The 23110-nt window shown below is 36.8% G+C and overlaps 3 protein-coding genes across 12 annotated transcripts; all 3 read right to left on the reverse strand.

The window, feature by feature from the left end:
* Nucleotides 1-7135: 7135 nt before the first annotated feature.
* On the reverse strand, nt 7136-10954 carry LOC130178912 (zinc finger protein 664-like). Its single transcript, XM_056391534.1, has 2 exons — nt 10673-10954; nt 7136-8826 (listed from the first exon to the last, which is right to left on the reverse strand). Exons 1-2 carry the CDS (start codon nt 10842-10844, stop codon nt 7787-7789), a joined length of 1212 nt encoding a protein of 403 aa, XP_056247509.1. The 5' UTR covers nt 10845-10954; the 3' UTR covers nt 7136-7786.
* Nucleotides 10955-11493: 539 nt separating this feature from the next.
* LOC130178923 (zinc finger protein 397-like) lies at nt 11494-15740 on the reverse strand. Its single transcript, XM_056391571.1, has 2 exons — nt 14766-15740; nt 11494-13609 (listed from the first exon to the last, which is right to left on the reverse strand). The coding sequence occupies exons 1-2, from the start codon at nt 14935-14937 to the stop codon at nt 12642-12644; spliced, it is 1140 nt and encodes a 379-aa protein (XP_056247546.1). The 5' UTR covers nt 14938-15740; the 3' UTR covers nt 11494-12641.
* A 3-nt stretch (nt 15741-15743) lies between these two features.
* On the reverse strand, nt 15744-22538 carry LOC130178915 (zinc finger protein 239-like). 10 transcript variants are annotated; one of them, XM_056391538.1, is made up of 4 exons: nt 21649-21787; nt 19914-19959; nt 18333-19519; nt 15744-17297 (listed from the first exon to the last, which is right to left on the reverse strand). In XM_056391538.1, exons 3-4 carry the CDS (start codon nt 18502-18504, stop codon nt 16291-16293), a joined length of 1179 nt encoding a protein of 392 aa, XP_056247513.1. In that variant the 5' UTR covers nt 18505-19519; nt 19914-19959; nt 21649-21787; the 3' UTR covers nt 15744-16290. The 10 variants fall into 10 exon arrangements, with proteins under 10 accessions (XP_056247513.1, XP_056247512.1, XP_056247515.1 ...); XM_056391537.1 differs by lacking the exon at nt 21649-21787 and adding an exon at nt 21433-21572; XM_056391544.1 differs by lacking the exon at nt 18333-19519 and adding an exon at nt 22284-22538 and having other exon boundaries at nt 17205-17297; nt 21433-21921.
* Between the last annotated feature and the right edge of the window lie 572 nt (nt 22539-23110).

Consider the following 23110-nt stretch of genomic DNA (forward strand, 5'->3'; position numbering starts at 1 on the left):
TAAGGCAAAAAAACGTCATAGTATAGTAAGGCATCAAAAGTCTTAAAAACGTCATAGTATAGTCAGGCATCAAAAGTCATAAAAACGTCACAGTATAGAAAGGCAAAAAAGTGTCATAGTATAGTTAGCCATCAAAAGTCATAAAAACGTCACAGTATAGTAAGGCAAAAAAACGTCATAGTATAGTATGGCATAAAAACGTCATAGTATAGTAAGGCATCAAAAGTCATAAAAACGTCATAGTATAATAAGGCACAAAAACGTCATAGTATAGTAAGGCATCAAAATTCATAAAAACATCATAGTATAGTAAGGCATCAAAAGTCAAAAAACGTCATAGCGTAGTAAGGCATCAAAAGTCATAAAAACGTCACAGTATAGTAAGGCATCAAAAGTCATAAAAACGTCATAGTATAATAAGGCACAAAAACGTCATAGTATAGTAAGGCATCAAAATTCAAAAAACGTCATAGCGTAGTAAGGCATCAAAAGTCATAAAAAGGTCATAGTATAATAAGGCACAAAAACGTCATAGTATAGTAAGGCATCAAAAGTCATAAAAACGTCATAGTATAGTAAGGCATCAAAAGTCATAAAAACGTCATAGTATAGTATGGCATAAAAATGTCATTGCATAGTAAGGCATCAAAAGTCAAAAAACGTCATAGCGTAGTAAGGCATCAAAAGTCATAAAAAGGTCATAGTATAATAAGGCACAAAAACGTCATAGCATAGTAAGGCATCAAAAGTCATAAAAACGTCATAGTATAATAAGGCACAAAAACGTCATAGTATAGTAAGGCATCAAAAGTCATAAAAACGTCACAGTATAGTAAGGCAAAAAAACGTCATAGTATAGTAAGGCATGAAAAGTCATAAAAATGTCATAGTATAGTAAGGCATCAAAAGTCATAAAAACGTCATAGTATAGTATGGCATAAAAATGTCATTGCATAGTAAGGCATCAAAAGTCAAAAAACGTCATAGCGTAGTAAGGCATCAAAAGTCATAAAAACGTCACAGTATAGTAAGGCAAAAAAACGTCATAGTATAGTAAGGCATCAAAAGTCTTAAAAACGTCATAGTATAGTCAGGCACAAAAACGCCATAGTATAGTAAGGCATCAAAAGTCATAAAAACGTCATAGTATAGTAAGGCATCAAAAGTCATAAAAACGTCATAGTATAATAAGGCACAAAAACGTCATAGTATAGTAAGGCATCAAAAGTCTTAAAAACGTCATAGTATAGTCAGGCATCAAAAGTCATAAAAACGTTACAGTATAGAAAGGCAAAAAAATGTCATAGTATAGTTAGGCATCAAAAGTCATAAAAACGTCACAGTATAGTAAGGCAAAAAAATGTCATAGTATAGTAAGGCATCAAAAGTCATAAAAACGTCATAGTATAGTAAGGCATAAAAAGTCATAAAAACGTCACAGTATAGAAAGGCAAAAAAAGGTCATAGTATAGTAAGGCAAAAAAAGGTCATAGTATAGTAAGGCATGAAAAGTCATAAAAACGTCATAGTATAGTAAGGCATCAAAAGTCATAAAAACGTCATAGTATAATAAGGCACAAAAACGTCATAGTATAGTAAGGCATCAAAATTCAAAAAACGTCATAGCGTAGTAAGGCATCAAAAGTCATAAAAAGGTCATAGTATAATAAGGCATCAAAAGTCATAAAAAGTCACAAAAACGTCATAGTATAGTAAGGCATCAAAAGTCATAAAAACGTCATAGTATAATAAGGCACAAAAACGTCATAGTATAGTAAGGCATCAAAAGTCATAAAAACATCATAGTATAGTAAGGCATCAAAAGTCATAAAAACGTCACAGTATAGTAAGGCAAAAAAACGTCATAGTATAGTAAGGCATGAAAAGTCATAAAAATGTCATAGTATAGTAAGGCATCAAAAGTCATAAAAACGTCATAGTATAGTATGGCATAAAAATGTCATTGCATAGTAAGGCATCAAAAGTCAAAAAACGTCATAGCGTAGTAAGGCATCAAAAGTCATAAAAACGTCACAGTATAGTAAGGCAAAAAAACGTCATAGTATAGTAAGGCATCAAAAGTCTTAAAAACGTCATAGTATAGTCAGGCACAAAAACGCCATAGTATAGTAAGGCATCAAAAGTCATAAAAACGTCATAGTATAGTAAGGCATCAAAAGTCATAAAAACGTCATAGTATAATAAGGCACAAAAACGTCATAGTATAGTAAGGCATTAAAAGTCATAAAAACGTCATAGTATAGAAAGGCAAAAAAATGTCATAGTATAGTAAGGCATCAAAAGTCATAAAAACATCATAGTATAGTAAGGCATAAAAAGTCATAAAAACGTCACAGTATAGAAAGGCAAAAAAATGTCATAGTATAGTAAGGCATCAAAAGTCATAAAAACGTCATAGTATAGTAAGGTATCAAAAGTCATAAAAACGTCATGGTATAGTAAGGCATAAAAAGTCATAAAAACGTCACAGTATAGAAAGGCAAAAAAATGTCATAGTATAGTAAGGCAAAAAAAAGTAATAGTATAGTAAGGCATCAAAAGTCATAAAAACGTCATAGTATAGTAAGGCATCAAAAGTCATAAAAACGTCACAGTATAGTAAGGCAAAAAAACGACATAGTATAGTAAGGCATGAAAAGTAATAAAAACGTCATACTATAGTAAGGCATCAAAAGTCATGAAAACGTCATAGTATAATAAGGCATCAAAAGTCATAAAAACGTTAAAGTATAGTAAAGCATCAAAAGTCATAAAAACGTCAAAGTATAGTAAAGCATCAAAAGTCATAAAAACGTCATAGTATAGTAAGGCATAAAAAGTCATAAAAACGTCACAGTATAGAAAGGCAAAAAAAGGTCACAGTATAGTAAGGCATCAAAAGTCATAAAAACGTCATAGTATAGTAAGGCATCAAAAGTCATAAAAACGTCATAGTATAGAAAGGCAAAAAAATGTCATAGTACAGTTAGGCAAAAAAAGGTTATAGTATAGTAAGGCATGAAAAGTCATAAAAACATCATAGTATAGTAAGGCATAAAAAGTCATAAAAACGTCACAGTATAGAAAGGCAAAAAAATGTCATAGTATAGTAAGGCATCAAAAGTCATAAAAACGTCATAGTATAGTAAGGTATCAAAAGTCATAAAAACGTCATGGTATAGTAAGGCATAAAAAGTCATAAAAACGTCACAGTATAGAAAGGCAAAAAAATGTCATAGTATAGTAAGGCAAAAAAAAGTAATAGTATAGTAAGGCATCAAAAGTCATAAAAACGTCATAGTATAGTAAGGCATCAAAAGTCATAAAAACGTCACAGTATAGTAAGGCAAAAAAACGTCATAGTATAGTAAGGCATGAAAAGTAATAAAAACGTGATACTATAGTAAGGCATCAAAAGTCATGAAAACGTCATAGTATAATAAGGCATCAAAAGTCATAAAAACGTTAAAGTATAGTAAAGCATCAAAAGTCATAAAAACGTCAAAGTATAGTAAAGCATCAAAAGTCATAAAAACGTCATAGTATAGTAAGGCATAAAAAGTCATAAAAACGTCACAGTATAGAAAGGCAAAAAAAGGTCACAGTATAGTAAGGCATCAAAAGTCATAAAAACGTCATAGTATAGTAAGGCATAAAAAGTCATAAAAACGTCACAGTATAGAAAGGCAAAAAAATGTCATAGTACAGTTAGGCAAAAAAAGGTTATAGTATAGTAAGGCATGAAAAGTCATAAAAACGTCATAGTATAGTAAGGCATCAAAAGTCATAAAAACGTCATAGTATAATAAGGCACAAAAACGTCATAGTATAGTAAGGCATCAAAAGTCATAAAAACGTCACAGTATAGTAAGGCAAAAAAACGTCATAGTATAGTAAGGCATCAAAAGTCAAAAAACGTCATAGCGTTGTAAGGCATAAAAAGTCATAAAAACGTCACAGTATAGAAAGGCAAAAAAATGTCATAGTATAGTTAGGCAAAAAAAGGTTATAGTATAGTAAGGCATGAAAAGTCATAAAAACGTCATAGTATAGTAAGGCATCAAAAGTCATAAAAACGTCATAGTATAATAAGGCACAAAAACGTCATAGTATAGTAAGGCATCAAAAGTCATAAAAACGTCACAGTATAGTAAGGCAAAAAAACGTCATAGTATAGTAAGGCATCAAAAGTCAAAAAACGTCATAGCGTTGTAAGGCAAAAAAATGTCATAGTATAGTAAGGCAAAAAAAGGTCATAGTAAAGTAAGGCATGAAAAGTCATAAAAACGTCAGAGTATAGTAAGGCATCAAAAATCATAAAAACGTCATAGTATAGTAAGGCAAAAAAAATGTCATAGTATAGTATGGCATAAAAATGTCATTGCATAGTAAGGCATCAAAAGTCAAAAAACGTCATAGCGTAGTAAGGCATCAAAAGTCATAAAAACGTCATAGTATAGTAAGGCATAAAAAGTCATAAAAACGTCATAGTATAGTATGGCATAAAAATGTCATTGTATAGTAAGGCATCAAAAGTCAAAAAACGTCATAGCGTAGTAAGGCATCAAAAGTCATAAAAACGTCATAGTATAGTAAGGCATAAAATGTAATAAAATGTAAGTTATAGTATGGCATAAAAACTCATATTAAGGTATGAAAAGTAATAAAAACATAGGATAGTAAGGCAAAAAAAAGTCATTGTATACTAAGGTATAAAAAGTCATAGTATAGTAAGGCATAAAAAGTCACTGTATATTAAAGCATAAAAAGTAATAAAAACGTCATAGTAAAGTAAGGCATAAAAAGTCATATAAAGTCATAGTATAATAAGGCACAAAAAGTCATTGTATAGTAAAACATGAAAAGTCATAAAAACGTCATAGTATGGTAAGGCATAGAAACATCATAAAAACATCAAAGTATAGTAAGGCATAAAAAATCATTGTATAATAAGGTATAAAAAGACCCAATAAAGTAAAGCATAAAAAAGATAAAAAAATATCATAGTATAGTAAGGCATAAATAGTCATAAAGACATGAGAGTATAGTAAGAAATAAAACGTCATAAAAGTTCATAATATTGTAAGGCATAAAATATCATTGTAGAGCAAGGCATTAATAGTCATAGTATAGTAAGGCATAAAAAGTCATAAAAACATCATAGTATAGTAAGGCATATAAAGTCATAAAAGCGTCATAGTATTGTGAGGCACAAAAACGTCATAGTTTACTAAGGCATCAAAAGTCATAAAAACATCATAGTATAGTAAGGCTCAAAGTTTTCAATAAGGCATAAAAAGTAATAAAAACGTCATAGTATAGAAAGTCATAAAAGCATCATAGTATAGTAAGGCATAAAAAGTCAAAAAACGTCACAGTATAGTAAGGCATCAAAAGTCATAAAAACGTCACAGTATAGTAAGGCATAAAAAGTCAAAAAACGTCATAGTATAGTAAGGCATAAAAAATCATAAAAACGTCATACTAGGTAAGATATCAAAAGTCATAAAAACGTCACAGTAAAGTAAGGCAAAAAAATGTCATAGTATAGCAAGGCATATAAAGTCATAAAAACATCATAGTATAGTAAGGCACAAAAACGTCATAGTATAGTAAGGCATGAAAAGTTATAAAAATGTCATAGTATAATAAGGCAAAAAAACATCATAGTATAGTAAGGCATCAATAGTCATAAAAACGTCATAGTATAATAAGGCATCAAAAGTCATAAAAACGTCATAGTATAGTAAGGCATAAAACGTCATAATATAGTAAGGCATAAAATGTCATAGTATAGTAAGGCATAAAAAGTCATAAAAACGTCATGGTATAGTAAGTCATCAAAAGTCATAAAAACGTCATAGTGTAGTAAGGCATCAAAAGTCAAAAAATGTCATAGTATAATAAGGCATCAAAAGTCATAAAAACGTCATAGTATAGTAAGGCATAAAACGTCATAATATAGTAAGGCATAAAATGTCATAGTATAGTAAGGCATAAAAAGTCATAAAAACGTCATGGTATAGTAAGTCATCAAAAGTCATAAAAACGTCATAGTATAGAAAGGCAAAAAAACGTCATAGTGTAGTAAGGCATAACAAGTCATAAAAACGTCATAAAAAAAAAAGGCATAAAAATGTCATAGTATAGTAAGTCAAAAACCGTAAGAGTACTGTAAAGCATAAAATATCATAGTATATAAGATACAAAAAATATCATAATATAGTACCTAATTATGCACACACATTCATACCAAAGCACCCGCAAAGTTCCGTCGTAAAGAACATGTCGTAGCCTACCATGGTTCCTTGAACTCTCCCTCTGGATGACCTCAGCCAGCGGTGTCATAAGGGCTCGACACTTACCTACTCACTTTGGAAGCCAATGGAAAAATTGCAGTCAGTGTGATACCAGAGGCAACATCGAGGAGAATAAAATCTGGATAAAAATTGCACAGTGCTTCCAGGATGTGTTGGGCAGGTAAGGTTAGTCATAGGTATTGCTATACAAATGTTTGCATTTTTGTCTGTCTTTAACCACAGCTTCAGGGTCATAACTGTTTTTCTACGTGGGATTTGTCTTAAGAACAGGCAGCAGCAACTGCACATAGATCAACTGTCTGTCAAATATATAGTATTTCTGTAGTTTATAGAAAACTGTGTTGGAAACTGGTCTGCCAACACTTGTTCGGCAGACCTTCTCTGACTTGTACTTAACATTATCTACTCTCTAATACTGTATGTTCGTCAGATAAGTAAAAATTTTTATATTGCTGCATTCAAAAGGAGCATACGTGGTAAAAAGTATTTGAAACTTCAGAAGTTAATAAATAATCTGACCTATATAATCCTGTCGCTGTATTAAAGTTCATTTATGCCCATTACCCATGCTTGGTGACTGAAAATGTGAAGGGGGGGTTGTGGCTGAACAGGGGCCAGAGGTGCAGCTGATGAAACATTGGTTTTGGTCCGAGATGCTGGTCCGAGGGGATGTGATTTTGTTTACAGAACCTTTAATATTTTGTATGTAAAATCTTATTCAACAAAGTAACTGTATCTGTCAAGTCAAAGCAGATGTTAAAGTATATTTGCAGTCAAGCAAAAGTGTGTTCAACAAAAAATGACAGGACTCAAAGCACAAATGCTCCAGAATTTATTTATTTTTTTACAATATTACCAAACTGTATCATATCATACTTTAACTGCACCTTAACTGCACTTTGGGTCACTGAATTATGTAACATAATAGTATTTACCACAGATGTAGATCTCCTACATCTTGGTGTGTCAACTCTATAGCCTGAAATAATGAAAATATAATGTTGCAGAAATTCTCCAAATACATAAAAATATAAAATGAAAGGACATGTTCTAGACAAAAAAAGAAAAGACTCAACAAAAGTGATACACCAACACTAGATGGTACTACCTGGTGCCCACCTGAACTCTGAAAACCTCCAAGATAAGGAGTGGGAACAGGGAAACATGGGGAAAAGGCTGTGGACTTAAGAATCCAAGCAATTGCCTTTTTGAGTATGTACCACATAGTTTTTGTTGGTTTATTCATTCCATCATAATCAGGGCTGTTGTAATCCATACTTTATTTTCATAATAAATATTATTTTACAAATTAGTTCCCTTTCTTTCCTTCATTGTATTGTAATTTGGAACGTGTTTAACTGCACACATCATACCTGGAGCATCAAAGCAAGTTTGAATCACAGGATTGCCTTTACAAATATGGTTTCTCACCTGTGTGGATTGTCATGTGGACTAACAAGCTATTGCTACATCTGAAGCCCTTCCCACATTTCACAAAAATATGGCTTCTCATCTGTGTGGATTCTCATGTGATTTTTTAATACAGACATGCTACAGAATCTTTTCCCACAGGTCTTGCAAAGGTACGGTCTCTCGTCTGTGTGGGTTCGCATGTGAAGTTTAAAGACGCTGCTCTGTCTGAATTTTTTGCCACAGGAGTTACAAATATATGGTTTTTCATCTGTGTGGGTTTTTAAATGATCATTCATTGATGATTTCTGACTGAATTTCTTCCCACAGGTGCTACATGAATATGGTTTTTCACCTGTGTGAATTCTTATATGAGTTTTCAGTGATGAAGTCCGAAAGAATCTTTTCCCACAGATGTTGCAGGAATATGGTTTCTCACCTGTGTGAGTTCTCATGTGGACTAACAAGTCACTGCTGCATCTGAAACCTTTCCCACAGGTGTTGCAAACATACGGCTTCTCACCTGTGTGGGTTCTCATGTGGAGCAGCAAGCTTGTACTAGTTCTGAAACCTTTCCCACATGTTTCGCAAGAATAAGGCTTCTCACCTGTGTGGATTCTGACATGATTTTTCAATGCTGATGTCTGACTGAATCTTTTCCCACATGTGTTGCAAAGGTATGGCCTTTCACCTGTGTGGCTTCTCAGATGTACATTCAATTTGGACTCATACTTAAATGCTTTTCCACAAGTGTGACACTTTAAAGACTTTTTATCCGTCTGAGTGTTACACTGACTCTTTGATTCTGGGTCTACATCCTTGCTTCCTTCCTGATCTTGGCTCTCAGCGACAGGAGAGTTGTGAAAGAGGAGCTGGTGGTCACTTTCCTCATTAGTAGGAGTCAACATAAAGGTATCAGTCTCCTGCTTCAGTACAAGCTGCTCTCCCTCATGACTGGTGCAGAGTTCCTCCTCTTCCTCTTTAATCTGTGGAGGCTCTGGGTCCTCCTGGTCCAGACTGGAGTTCCTCTCCTGGTCACAGAGCTGCTGGTCAGTGAGAACCTCCTCCTCCTTACAGACATGTTGCTGTGGGAGCTCTGGAGGGACAAAGGGACACGAGAAATAGGTTAATAATGTTAAGTGTGACTGTGTACCTGTTTGTGACAGAAGACATCAGAGCAGATATGTATGAGTTAAATCCTTACATGGATGGGTGCTTTTTCGAACACTCCTGCATACCTCATGTCACTGATAATGACATATATTAAAACTTTACTGCTTGAACTTTGGTGTAATTTACTTTTGTAACTTCTCACACCTACCAAATCCAAATTAGTCAGTTCAGACATCACTTATCACAGTCACTCTATCATGCTTATTGCACTGTGCACACTACAAAATTCCAGCAACCGCAATGCTCAACTCCCCTCTTCACCCAGCATTTCATCCTTTAGTCCACATGGACATTTATGCCAAATTTGAAGGGATTCCCTTGAGGAGTCCCCAAGATAATGTGCTCACATGGCTAAAACTTTGTTTGGTGAGGTCACATTGACATTGACCTTCAACCACCTAAAATCTGATCAGTTCATCCCAGATTCCAAGTGAATGTTTGTGCCAAATATGAAGAAAATTCATTCCAGGCGTTACTGCAATGTTGTGTTCATAAGAATGGGACTGAAATAACCTGAAAACAGCACAGAAGCATTAAAAAAAAAAATAGAAAAACAAATGTGGTGGTTAATGTTGATATTCTGGCGAGCCCCCATTTGTCAATTTATGAGAAACGCTGGAATGCGTCTATAAACTTTAACATCACTGACAATCTCTGTAGTGTTATTTAGCCATAAGAATAATATAATAGTCTTTACTGATGTTGGATGGAATTAAACTAACAGACATGAGGTGTAACAATAAGCATATTCACTGATTTTTTTAAAGAATAAAGCAGTACCTAGAGGCAAGTTTTTCTGAATATCTAAAATTGAAAATGTAAACTGGAGAATGGCTTGGTTTTTACCTTATCAATACTGTATATCAAACATGGCAAAGAAAGTTTGTTTCAAAATTTTGCATTATAAAACAGCCAGCTAGTTATCTTATTGGCAAAATGTGTTACTATGATAATCCAAATGATGACGCTCTTGAATGTCTGTTTAACTTCAGTATCCTTTATGCTAAATTCTTTATCTAGAAACAATCACCTTCTAAATTTTCACTTTTTCTCCTAGAGCTGAATTCTTTAATCAAGTCACACAGTTTGTTAAGCAGCAATCTAAAGAGTAATAAGCTTTTGGAAAATTATGGATTTTTTTTCCCTAGCTAAGACTGATGATCTAACTTACTCTTATTTTCGCCTGTTGTAAGTTCAGGCTTTGTGTGTCTGTTGTTTAAACTGAATTACTGTATATTTCTTTGATCAATAAATAATAAAACCTTATTTTGACAAATGTTAGCAACCATCCTTTTATTAACAGATGTAAAGGCTTTAAGAAATCAGGACTGAGGTATTTACTGACGTAGAATACAACGTGAAAATATCTTGAGCTTCATCACAGCCAGTAAACAAAAAATCCATTCAAAAAACCCATAGACTTGGGGACGAAGAGCCGGAAGTGCTAAAATGCTAACTGATTTCTCGAATTTAAAACTCATTCCTGAGGCATTCTATACATCACACTGTGTCATCATGAAGCCCAGCATTTCTCTGTGGACTTGAGGGGGACACAAAACGTAATGCGAGGTCACGCAATAGTAAGTCGTACTGTTCTGCTCCGTGTTTTTACAGACCTCGAACTTAGTTCCTCTCGTTTATTCGTTAAAGTGTGTGCATTGTAGAAACACAAACATCTGCGTAAATTAAACCAAATGTAAACCATTAGGATCCTATATGAGTCATGTCCCTGTGTTAGTTTTCATTCAGACCATCCTGGTTTCACAGACCTGTCCTGTGTAGCTTTATCTCGGGTTTCCAAACGATATCCAGCAGTCTGCGCTGACGATCGATCACTTCCTCGTACTCGACGATAGTTTTTTCAAAGACTCCGAATATTTCTTCAGCAGCAGCAGTTAGTCGCTCGTTGACAAACTCTCTCAGATACTGAACTGAAGACATTGTTGCTTAGTTACCACTGAAATATTTACCTGCGATACGACTACACCGCAATCTTCAAGCTAGCTCCACATATACCAACAGCTAACGCTGCTAGCGCTCACTTCCGCAAAGTGCTACACTGGAAAGTTCCGGCAGTGGAAATGAGTTGACTTTCATTCCACCTTCAGTTATGACTGTGCATCTGTGTTCCTTCATTTAACGGGGAAATTGGGTTATTTTGTCTGAACCAACACTTTTAACTGACGTCTTTTCTGGCATTTTTTAAAAATCAAACAATAATGTATAAAAAAATATAAGCAGGGATGGAAGATGTTGACATAGGCAAATGAAATTCAATGTACCATTACATTCAAAATGTGATTTTAGAAAAACAAATTCCCACCAGATCTGCAATTATGTGGCTCTTTGCCTCTGTGATCTTGGGTATTTTGTCCATGGATCAATACAACTGAATCATCTCCCACATAGTTCATAAATCCAAGTCTACTTGCATATATGTGATCTTCGATGTATGCATTACTACCACTATTATCATTATTACCCATGCAGTGTAACTGTGGGCGGGATATTGTTCCAAATTTGCTGGTGACTACAGACAGGGACAGACTGCTGCATCAGTGCCAAAGTAGACATTTTAAATTTATTTACTTTATTGGCTAGTTTATAAAAAATAAATAAATAAAAATACCCCTTTCCACAACCAGAACCACAGAAAACCATTGTGTTTATCATGACAGTTTTCTTTGTCAAAAGTAATTCAGTTTATTTATATGGCAACTTTTACAAAATCATAGAGTACATCATCTCCCATTTGTATTCTGTCATCACTTGAGTCCAAAAACATAAAAAATTAAATGAAGTTGATGTAATCACAATATACATAAGACTGGGGTGTCCAAGTGTCTGATCTGTTAGCATGCATAACACATAGGCTTAGTCCTAACAGAAGCAGCCCGGGTTCGAGTACGACCCCTGGCCCCTTTGCTGCTGTCATCCTCTCCCTCACTGTGCTATTGGAATAAAGGCAAAAGGTAACTTTAAAAAAAATACATAAAACTACAAAATGAAAGGACATGTTTTAGACAAAAAAGTAAAGACTGGCAGGATGACAGGATAACTGAGGTAGTGTGAAACTAGTTACAAAGAATATTTAACAGGTCAATCACTTACACGTGTAGGAACAACACACTCACTGTTCAACAAAGATTTTTCCAACATTAAACTAAGATACTGTGACCTCTTCTCTGTGGGAAATGTACATTCAATTACATAAGTATATTTCATACACTTGGTGAACTCTTCTCCACACGAGTTTCATCTTGATGGTTTCTCCTTTGCACATTCGGTGATGATGTCTGACTGAATCTTTTCCCACAGGTGTTGCAGGTGTACGGCTTCTCACGTGTGTGACTTCTCAATTGGACTTTCAAGTGATTACTACATAAAAATTTTTTAAAAACTAGTCACACATATTTCTCACCTGTGTGGATACTCATGAGGTTTCAAGACACTGTTACGCTTGAAAGCTCTCCCACATATTTTACACGAATATGGTTTCTCACCTGTGTGGGTTCTCATGTGGACCAACAAGCTACTGCTACTTCTGAAACCTTTCCCACATGTTTTGCAAGAATACAGCTTCTCACCTGTGTGGATTCTGACATGATTTTTCAATGTTGATGCCTGACTGAACCTTTTCCCACAGGTGCTGCAAAGGTATGGCCTCTCACCTGTGTGTCTTCTCAGATGTACATTCAAATTGGACTCATACTTAAATGCCTTTTATCCGTCTGAGTGTTACAGTGAATCTTTGATTCTGGATCTACATGCTCGTTTCCTTTCTGATCTTGGCTTGTTGTGAGAGAGGAGCTGGTGGTTGCTGTTTGGTTCTGGTTTACTTTCCTCATTGGTATTAGTCAACATAACGTATGGCCTCTCACTTGTGTGGGTCTTCATGTGAATCAACAATTTACTGTTAATTCTAAAACCTTTCCCACAGGTGTTGCAGACATATGGCCGCTCATCTGTGTGGATTCTCATGTGAGGCAACAATTTACTGCTACTTCTAAAACCTTTCCCACAGGTGTTGCAGACATACGGCCTCTCACCTGTGTGGATTCTTGTGTGGAGCAACAATTTACTGCTACTTCTAAAACCTTTCCCACAGGTCTTGCAAACATACGGCCTCTCACCTGTGTGGATTCTTGTGTGGAGCAACAAGTTACTGCTATCTGTAAAACCTTTCCCACAGGTGTTGCAAACAAACGGCCTCTCACCTGTGTGGATTCTAACATGACTTTTCAATGCTGATGTCTGACTGAATCTTTTCCCACATGTGTTGCAAAGGTATGGCCTTTCACCTGTGTGGATTCTAAGATGTACATTCAATTTGGATTCATACTTAAATGCTTTTCCACAAGTGTGACATTTTAAAGACTTTTTATCCGTCTGAGTGTTACACTGACTCTTTGATTCTGGGTCTACATGCTTACTTCCTTCCTGATCTTGGCTCTCAGCGACAGGAGAGTTGTGAAAGAGGAGCTGGTGGTCACTTTCCTCATTAGTAGGAGTCAACATAAAGGTATCAGTCTCCTGCTTCAGTACAAGCTGCTCTCCCTCCTGACTGGTGCAGAGTTCCTCCTCTTCCTCTTTAATCTGTGGAGGCTCTGGGTCCTCCTGGTCCAGACTGGAGTTCCTCTCCTGGTCACAGAGCTGCTGGTCAGTGAAAACCTCCTCCTCCTTACAGACATGTTGCTGTGGGAGCTCTGGATGGACAAAGGGACGTGAGAAATAGGTTATCAATGTGATGAATGAAAACCAGACAACTGAGCAAACAAATACAAGTTTAAGGGTCCTATAAACCATATTCCTTTGTTGATTGTTTCAACCCCTTATGGTTTTACAATGGAAGCCGTGAAGGATAATGGTGGAAAAAGTTTTCTTAACTACTTTTTTGTTCCCTCTGATCCACAGGAACAGTTAATGTGTTAGTCCAGTCCAATTACAATATTTTCCGGGTTTGGGAAAACACTCTGCAGGCACTACAGAAAAGAGGGATGATGTTGCACTTTACATGATGCATTTATTGCTCATTTCTCTTTTCAGAAGGCCGACCTGTGGATATGGTTACTGCTCAGGCTTTGGTTGCACCTATATTTCAATCAATGGTGCGATGGATGTGGCTCGGTTAGCTGTACAGTGACCTCAAAAAAAAACTGAGCCCCTATCCTCACTCTTTCATCAGTTTATATACCACAGGGCTGGTCATTGAACTGACCTCCACTGTTTCCATATGCAAACTAATTCTTAATGTGTCAAACAAAAACTTAACTACTGTGGTTTAACTAATTCAGGCTAATATGCTGATATCAGGCTAAAATAATCCAGTTAATTTTCATCTAGCTGGTTTGGTTCTTTACAAGCAGTTTGGGGTTTGATTTGGTAATCCTCCTGGATGAAGTCACCTTGAGCTGCCTTTCCACACTTTCACCACTGTGCAGATTAATTCCTAAAATGTTTCAAAGAGCAGGATTAATTGTATTAATATCATTCATCAAGATGAGTTCTGTAGTATGTCATTAAATTTAATGTTATTTTGTTTTGGCTCTTTTTTTTATTTTATTTTATTTTTTCCTAAACATACACTTCTGTCTCCCAACTAAAGCACATTACTCACACACTCTCACACGCCGTGGGGCAATGTTCACCTTGGTCCAACCGTTCACAGCACTTAACAGCCACTAAAACCACAAGTGATAACATTTTGTGCACAATCACAAGTTTTCACAGACACTGTTTGGGGAAATAGGGTTTCTTTATAGTTCATAAAGTGATGCTTCATCAGAAGTCACTATCGACTTCCACATCTAACGGTCATGTCCCTGTGTTAGTTTCCATTCAGACCATCCTGGTTTCACAGACCTGTCCTGTGTAGCTTTATCTCGGGTTTCCAAACGATATCCAGCAGTCTGCGCTGACGATCGATCTCTTCCTCGTACTCGACGATAGTTTGTTCAAAGACTCCGAATATTTCTTCAGCAGCAGCAGTTAGTCGCTCGTTGAAAAACTCTCTCAAATACTGAACTGAAGACATTGTTGCTTAGTTACCACTGAAATATTTATCTGCGATACGACTACACCGTCATCTTCAAGCTAGCTCCACACTAACGCTTTTCGCGCGTGTTCATTGTTTATTTCCGCTGGGTGTCACACTGTGAAGTTCCGCCAGGGAATGTGAGTTATCTTTTCTTACTGCCTTCGGTCATGATTGTAGCCTACACCTGTGTTGCTTCATTTCACAGGGAATTTAAGCTATTTTCTCTAAACGAACTTCTTCCATCCCTGCTCATATGTTGTCATGCAAAATTATTGTTTGGGCAAACAATAATTTTGCATGAAAACATATAAGCAGGGATGGAAGAAGTTAACACAGGCAAGTAAAATTCAATGTAGAGAACATTCAAAATGTTGCTATAAACACAAAAATACTTTCAGCTAAATGTTAAAGTGTGGAACCTCCCCAGGCCCCTGTCCTGTTATTTATTTTTTTAACCCCATTCAAATACTGATACATAGTTTGACAAGGCATAAAATGATAAGGTAATTTTAAGTTTTTGTATTTAAAATATTTAGTAAACATAACTGTATATTTGCCTTTGAAGTATAGTTAAGTTTGAATAGAATGCAATAACAAAATACATTAAAAAAATAAAATGAAAGGACAAACTGTACACAAAAAAAAAGGACTCTACTTGGCAGGATGATAACATACAGTAAGTGACCCAACAGCAGTAAATGGTTTCTCAGCTTCAACATCAGAGGTAGAGTATAAAAATAGCACACAAAAAAAAATCACATAACATTTGTTGGAACTATGAATTCAATGTGAAAACAAATATTTTACAAGATCTGGGAGATTACTGTTGTTTCAAAGAAATTCTGCTGCAACAGAAAGTAATAGTCACGTGAAAGAAAACATTAGGCTAGTTTAACAAAACCTGAAGACATTGTTGATACTGTACTACTCTACACTAAGATACATCCTCTGTGGTAAATGGTATACATTCAATTACAGAAATGTATCTATTGCAAAACTGTATTTCATTCAGTTGCTGAACCCTCTCCACACAAGTTTCATCTTAATGGTTTCCCCCTTTGTAAAATGATTCTCAGGTGTTTTTTCTTTTCCCACAAGAGCTGCAATTATGTGGCTCTTCACTTCTGTGGGCTCTTGTGTGTTTTGTCCATGAACCACTACAACTGAATCCTCCCACATCACACACTCCTACATATACTAGGCTAAATGTGTGATCTCATAGACCTTCCCAACTGAGATACATCAAACCATCTTTTCCCTCAGATGTTGCAGTGATGTAGTTTCTCGCCAGTCTGGGCTCTGGACTGTCAATTATCCCCCAAGTCTAAAAGTTAAGTAAGTATACAACTTTTAACCTTTATGAATTCTTATGTGCTTCTCCAAGTGTGGCTTTCGATAAAATCTTTTCCCACAGGTGTTGCAGGAGTACGGCTTCTCGCCCGTGTGGGTTCTCATGTGGTATTTTAAGTCACCACGACATCTGAAAGCTTTCCCACAAGTCTCACATGAATATGGCTTCTCACCTGTGTGGATTTTAAAATGGTTATTCAAATGTGTTATCTGACTGAAACTTCTCCCACAGATGTTGCACAGGTATGGCCTCTCACCTGTGTGAGTTCTGACGTGGAGTCTTAGGGAAGTCCTATATCTGTAACCCTTGCCACATGTTTTGCAAGAATATGGCTTTTCATCCGTGTGGATTGTCGTATGTTGTTTCAGTAATGACATTGTACAAAAACTTTTCCCACAGTTCTTGCAAAGGTACGGCTTCTCACCTGTGTGGATTCTCTTGTGGACTTTCAAGTTACCACTAGTTCTGAAAGATCTCCCACATGTCTCACAAGAATATGGCTTCTCACCTGTGTGGATTTTCAAATGCTCGTTCAAATGTTTTGTTTCTCTGAAACTTTTCCCACAGGTATTACAAAGGTACTGCTTCTCACCTGTGTGGATTCTCAGATGCATATTCAATTTATAGTTATACCTAAACTCTTTTCCACAAGTGTCACATTTGAAAGACTTTTTATCCATCTGAGTGTTACAGTGACTCTTTGACTCAGGGTCTACATGCTCGCCTCCTTCCTGATCTTGGCTCTCAGCTACAGGAGTGTTGTGAGAGAGGAGCTGGTGGTCATCGCTTGGTTCTGGTTCACTGGGGTCCATTTCATTAGTAGGAGTCAACATCAAGGTATCAGTCTCCTGCTTCAGTACAAGCTGCTCTCCCTCCTGACTGGTGCAGAGTTCCTCCTCTTCCTCTTTAATCTGTGGAGGCTCTGGGTCCTCCTGGTCCAGACTGGAGTTCCTCTGCTGGTCAGTGAGAACCTCCTTCTCCTGAATGACATGTTGCTGTTGGAGCTCTGGAGGGACAAAGGGACATGAGAAATAAGTTATCAATGTGATGATGGAAAAACATTCATCTTTGTTTGGTTCTATTTCATCATCGAGTAAGAATAAACAAGATGAGATGAAACAATAATTAAGACAAATAGATGACCTGTAAAAAATAATGACAGGTGAGTTGAAACCAACGAAATAGGGAAAAATAAAACAATATCTAGGACCAGCAAACCAGACTAGTGTAATGCACAGCTTAAAAGGGATGTTTTTAGTTTTAAAAGATGATACCTTTGGAGCACACCTAACAGCATGGTTAAGATGTCTTGACGGCTTGAAGAACAAAAGCTAAATGCAGTTTCACCACTTTTCAGGAAAATCCAGGGAAATAACCAGACGGCCTGTTCCAGTTGACTTATGGAGTCTAGATGATTCATAGCTCACAAACATGTCAGAGAGATATTAGGGTGCCAGATCAAGGAGGACCTTAAAAGCAGGTATTATAATTTGAAAGTCAATTTTAAAATTTAAAATAGTCTTAACGGTAACTGGAGTCAGGAGTTATCAAACCTGGAGTCCAGCCAATGAAACCAGATTGGAGGTGTTGGTGCTGCTGAAACATCTGATAATGTAAAGAATGAGTAGTGCTGTAACAAAGCACCTCAAGAGTAACAGCTAGAGGCTGTTCGTTAGTCCACCCCACACAGACCATGGAGCATGTCCTGCCATAGACACCACAGAGGAAGCTGCTGAACATTCAGGCTAAACATGACTGCACCTGTAATTTGTCAAAGAGCAGCTTGACCAAGGACGAATTGTTTAGGAAGAACATGTATGTATGCAGTAAACACGGCACTGCATACCAACATGAAAACATCCCAAAGGTGAAGTAGGATGAAAGGAGGATCATGATTTGGGGCTTTGCCGCGTCTGGGCCTGGACAGCTCAGCATCACTGAGGGGAGAATGACTTCCCAAGTTCATCTAGGGATCTTTAGGATCCAGTATGAGTCATGTCCCTGTGTTAGTTTTCATTCAGACCATCCTGGTTTCACAGACCTGTCCTGTGTAGCTTTATCTCGGGTTTCCAAACGATATCCAGCAGTCTGCGCTGACGATCGATCTCTTCCTCGTACTCGACGATAGTTTGTTCAAAGACTCCGAATATTTCTTCAGCAGCAGCAGTTAGTCGCTCGTTGACAAACTCTCTCAGATACTGAACTGAAGACATTGTTGCTTAGTTACCACTGAAATATTTATCTGCCATACGACTACACCGTCATCTTCAAGCTAGCTCCACACAATCTTACTGCTAAATCTGCTTGTGCGCTGTGATTGTTTACTTCCGCTTGGTGTCACACTGTGAAGTTCCGTGTCGTGTCAAAAAAGGATCTTTGCAAAAAAACAGAGCAAATGTATGTCCCTGTGAAACTTTATTGTTTGCAGTGATCGAATGATCACCGTTCTGGCCAAAAGGAGTGTTTGCAGCACGAGAGTCACGTGATTACAGGCAACATTGTGTCGATCCCGATGTTTATACCTTGTGTTTGGTGTGTCTAATACCCTTGTTTTATATCCGGATCGAGACTGTGATGATTTACGGAAGGCTTATATATGACACAAAGAAGATCTGCAGTTTTCCTTATTATCTTTGAAGGGCCAATACAACACATAAAATGCACTTTTCCACTTGACAAAAAGTGATGACCTCCTACCCTGTCACTGAAAGGTTGTTTTTGTCTGAAATTGACTTGATTTCATTCTTGATGTTTACATTTTACAGTCTGTAGCCCAGTTTTTTACCATTTGAAATACCTTTAAAGGCCCAGTACAACACACGTGGTGTGATTACAGTGGCCTGTGCTAGAACTGGACAACACATTTGTGCAGTTCACTTTTTTTTTTTTATATATAAAATTTATAATATTTAAGTAGTATAAATTACATAAATGGTGTGAATCTGTTATTCTTGTCACCTAACAAAGATTTATTGTTAGAATAAAGACATGAAATCAATGTCATCAGCCTAAGTGGTAGTAATGCATACAACGATCAGTGACTAAAGGAACTTTAGTAATGAAATGCTGCTTATATCGTAGTAACTGTCATCATTCAGTCATCAATGTGGGAACATCAGTCTGAGTAAACAGCACTGATAGAAATATTCTTATCAAAATTCTTTCAAAGAAGCTAGCACCTTTACAGAACCATGAAGTACATCTTCTACAATTGTGTTTGTGAGTCACCTGCAAAGCAAGACAAAATAAAAATATTAAGTTGATTCAATCACAAAATAAATACAAATATGAAATGAAAGGACACACTCCAGACAGAAAAGACTCCGGTTGGCAGGAAGACAACAGAAGTGACCCAGCAGGACTAAAGGGTTTCTAAGCTTCAAGTTCAGAGAGTTCACAATCTACTCATAGCTGAGTGTAAAAATAGTCCATGATACTCGATACCAAATTCAATACCACAGCAAAAACCAGAAAACAACACATGCTGCTGTGTGTGCTAATTACAGTTGTCATGAGAACCAATACTTTGGTACCAAGTCGATGCAAAAATTCTGGAAATGTGACAGTACTTGTTTTTGTACAGTATTGTAGGCATCCTTGGTACTGTAGATGTTGTACGTACTTGAGATGCGATTCTTCCGGGACAAGTGTTCTGGTCTGACATCAAACTTGAAGAGAAGAGGGCAGGCACAGTAAACAACAACACATGGAATATAATAATATTAATAGTAATATAGTCATATAAAGAAAAATCAGGCTAGCTTAACAAAAATTAACATTGATAAAGCCAGTAATTACACTTTGCAAAACACAAAAGCTTCTGATCAACTGCTGCCTTGCTCAGTTGGGTTGCTTGTGTCATTGTGTGACTTTCAGTGGTGGAAGAAGCCGTCAGATCCTTTACTCAGATAAAAGTACCACACAATAACATAAACTAACTGATTGAGAAAGCAGCTGAACAGCAACTAGGTCTGGGCAATTAACTGAAGAAGTATGAAAACCGACATTTAGGACTTCTCACTGACAATCCTTTCTCATGTCAGTTAATTTGATTAATACTTTCCCCAGTGTGTGTGTTCATGAAGTGTCCCCTTAAAAAAACACTACCTCATGTTCAGTCACGTGACTCTGACCCATCCTAAAAAGAAGCTATGTCTGCTGTTCAGACTCATTTTGGCTTCGGTGAAGACAACAGATAAAAAAATGAAGTCAAATGCAAATGCTGCAGAAAAACTAATTCAGAGACTGACGATAACGCCACCAGTCAGTTTCATCATTTGGAGAACAATCATATTGCCGAAAACAAAAAGTGCATGGCTCAAAAAAGAGACTGATGAGTGTCCAAGTAGTCATTCATTAACCGTAATCAAGGTTAAAATTTGAAATAATTGTGATATTGATTTGAAGTCGTATCGCTTGGGCCTACTAGCAACTACCAAGTTCTGGGAGGTAAAATAACTTTATTTGTTAATGGAGTGTGGTAGTGATGGAATGGCTATATCTGGTTTAACAAAAAGATCTTTCTCTTTAACAAAGGGATGTTCAAATCCTATCCATAATGTTGTCGCAGAGTGGTAAAAACAAGCACTGTAACATGGACTTACTTTAACATGGACAGCTGCCCCATTGTTTACATTGCAGCAGCAGTGTACCGTTCCTACTCAATACTCCACTGATTCAAAAAATCTGTGTCCCTGTGACTTACTTACACCAAAAAAAACATGGGAAAATCTGGGCCAGGTTCAAAAATCTCAAAGTTATCCTTTAAGTCTTAAAGGTCTCCCACAAGTCTCTCAAGAATACAGTTTCTCACCTGTGTTCTCGCAACTGATCAATCATGACTCACTAAATGTTTCTCTCCAGGTGCTGCATGCAGACTGCTTCTCACCTGTGTGGTCTCTCAGATCTATATTCAAGGGGGACTTGTAATGAAAAGCTTTTCCACAAGTGTCACTTTCCAAAGACTATGCCACCTGAATGAACTCTTATATGCTGTTTCAAATGTGTCGTCCGATAGAATCTTTTCCCACAGATGTTGCAGGGGTACGGCCTCTCACCAGTGTGGATTCTCGTGTGCCTTTTCAATACTGAGTTTTCACTAAATCTTTTCCCGCATGTTTCACAAGAATACGGCTTCTCACCTGTGTGGGTCCTCAGATGTATGATCAATTTGGACTTCCACTTAAACGTTTTTCCACAAATGTCACATTTGAAAGACTTTTTACCTGTCTGGGTGTTACAATGAGTTTCTGACATGAGAGAGTTGTGTACATTGTCACTGTGACTTGTGTTTTTGTGATATCTCTTCTTTGGTTGTGTCTCTGCATTTCCTGTTGATTCTGGGTCTACATGCTTACTTCCTTCCTGATCTTGGCTCTCAGCTACAGGAGAGTTGTGAGAAAGGAGCTGGTGGTCGCTTTCCTCATTAGTAGGAGTCAACATAAAGGTATCAGTCTCCTGCTTCAGTACAAGCTGCTCTCCCTCCTGACTGGTGCAGAGTTCCTCCTCTTCCTCTTTAGTCTGTGGAGGCTCTGGGTCCTCCTGGTCCAGACTGGAGTTCCTCTCCTGGTCACAGAGCTGCTGGTCAGTGAGAACCTCCTCCTCCTGACAGACATGATGCTGTGGGAGCTCTGGAGGGACAAAGGACACAAGACATAGGTTACTAATGTGATGATGGAAAAAAGAAAATACAGAAGAAACAGAAAGCAATTCTCCTCTATGAACAAACCTTCAACACATTATTCAGGCAATAGGGTTAGAAAATGTGGGCAGACATGTCATTCCGTGAACTGAATATTTAATGTTAAATGTTTTGAGATTAAAATAGAGGCTCGGTCATGTTATTTCTTTTTTAACTTAAGTGCCCCAAAGTTTTTCCTTCATGTGCAGCAGTGACCTCAAAACTAAATGTAAGAGTAGAGCTCTGATCAGGATCCAGTATGAGTCATGTCCTTGTGTTAGTTTCCATTCAGACCATCCTGGTTTCACAGACCTGTCCTGTGTAGCTTTATTTCGGGTTTCCAAACGATATCCAGCAGTCTGCGCTGACGATCGATCTCTTCCTCGTACTCGACGATAGTTTGTTCAAAGACTCCGAATATTTCTTCAGCAGCAGCAGTTAGTCGCTCGTTGACAAACTCTCTCAGATACTGAACTGAAGACATTGTTGCTTAGTTACCACTGAAATATTTACCTGCGATACGACTACACCGTCATCTTCAAGCTAACGATGCTAATCTATTGTTTACTTCCGCTGAGTGTCACACTGTTAAGTTCCGGCAGGGGAGAGTGAGGCTTTATTTGCGTCTTCAGTTATGATTGTACATATGTGTCGTTTCATATCAAGGGGTAATTTGGTCATTTTTCTGTACTACCACATTTAACTGATGTTTTGTCGAGCTATTTTACAAACACCAGACTGGAAGAAGTTAGGAAATTACTTTCCGTACAGTGTAATTTAAGGTATGAACGGTGAAAGTGCTCATGGACAATGGCCCCTCTCTGCGTTGGTGCCATGATGACGGAGACGGAATTTTTAATACGGCATCATATTTTATAAGTTCATTCCAAGTTTTTATGTATAAAATCTTATTCAGGAAAGTAACTATAGCTGCTATGTACAGTAAATGTAGTGGACTAAAAGTATATTTGACTGTTAAATGTAGTGTAGTGTAATGATGTAGTATATAACAAAATTAAGTGACTCAAAGGACAACAAATCTCAGAATTTATTTGTTTAATTCAGGTATTCAAAATTTTTATGGTATAATTTATATTCAGTCTTGGCCATCTGAGGACAATCAATGTCATACTCTTAAC

Source organism: Seriola aureovittata, chromosome 12, assembly GCF_021018895.1.
Source record: "Seriola aureovittata isolate HTS-2021-v1 ecotype China chromosome 12, ASM2101889v1, whole genome shotgun sequence".
Classification (NCBI taxonomy): domain Eukaryota; kingdom Metazoa; phylum Chordata; class Actinopteri; order Carangiformes; family Carangidae; genus Seriola; species Seriola aureovittata.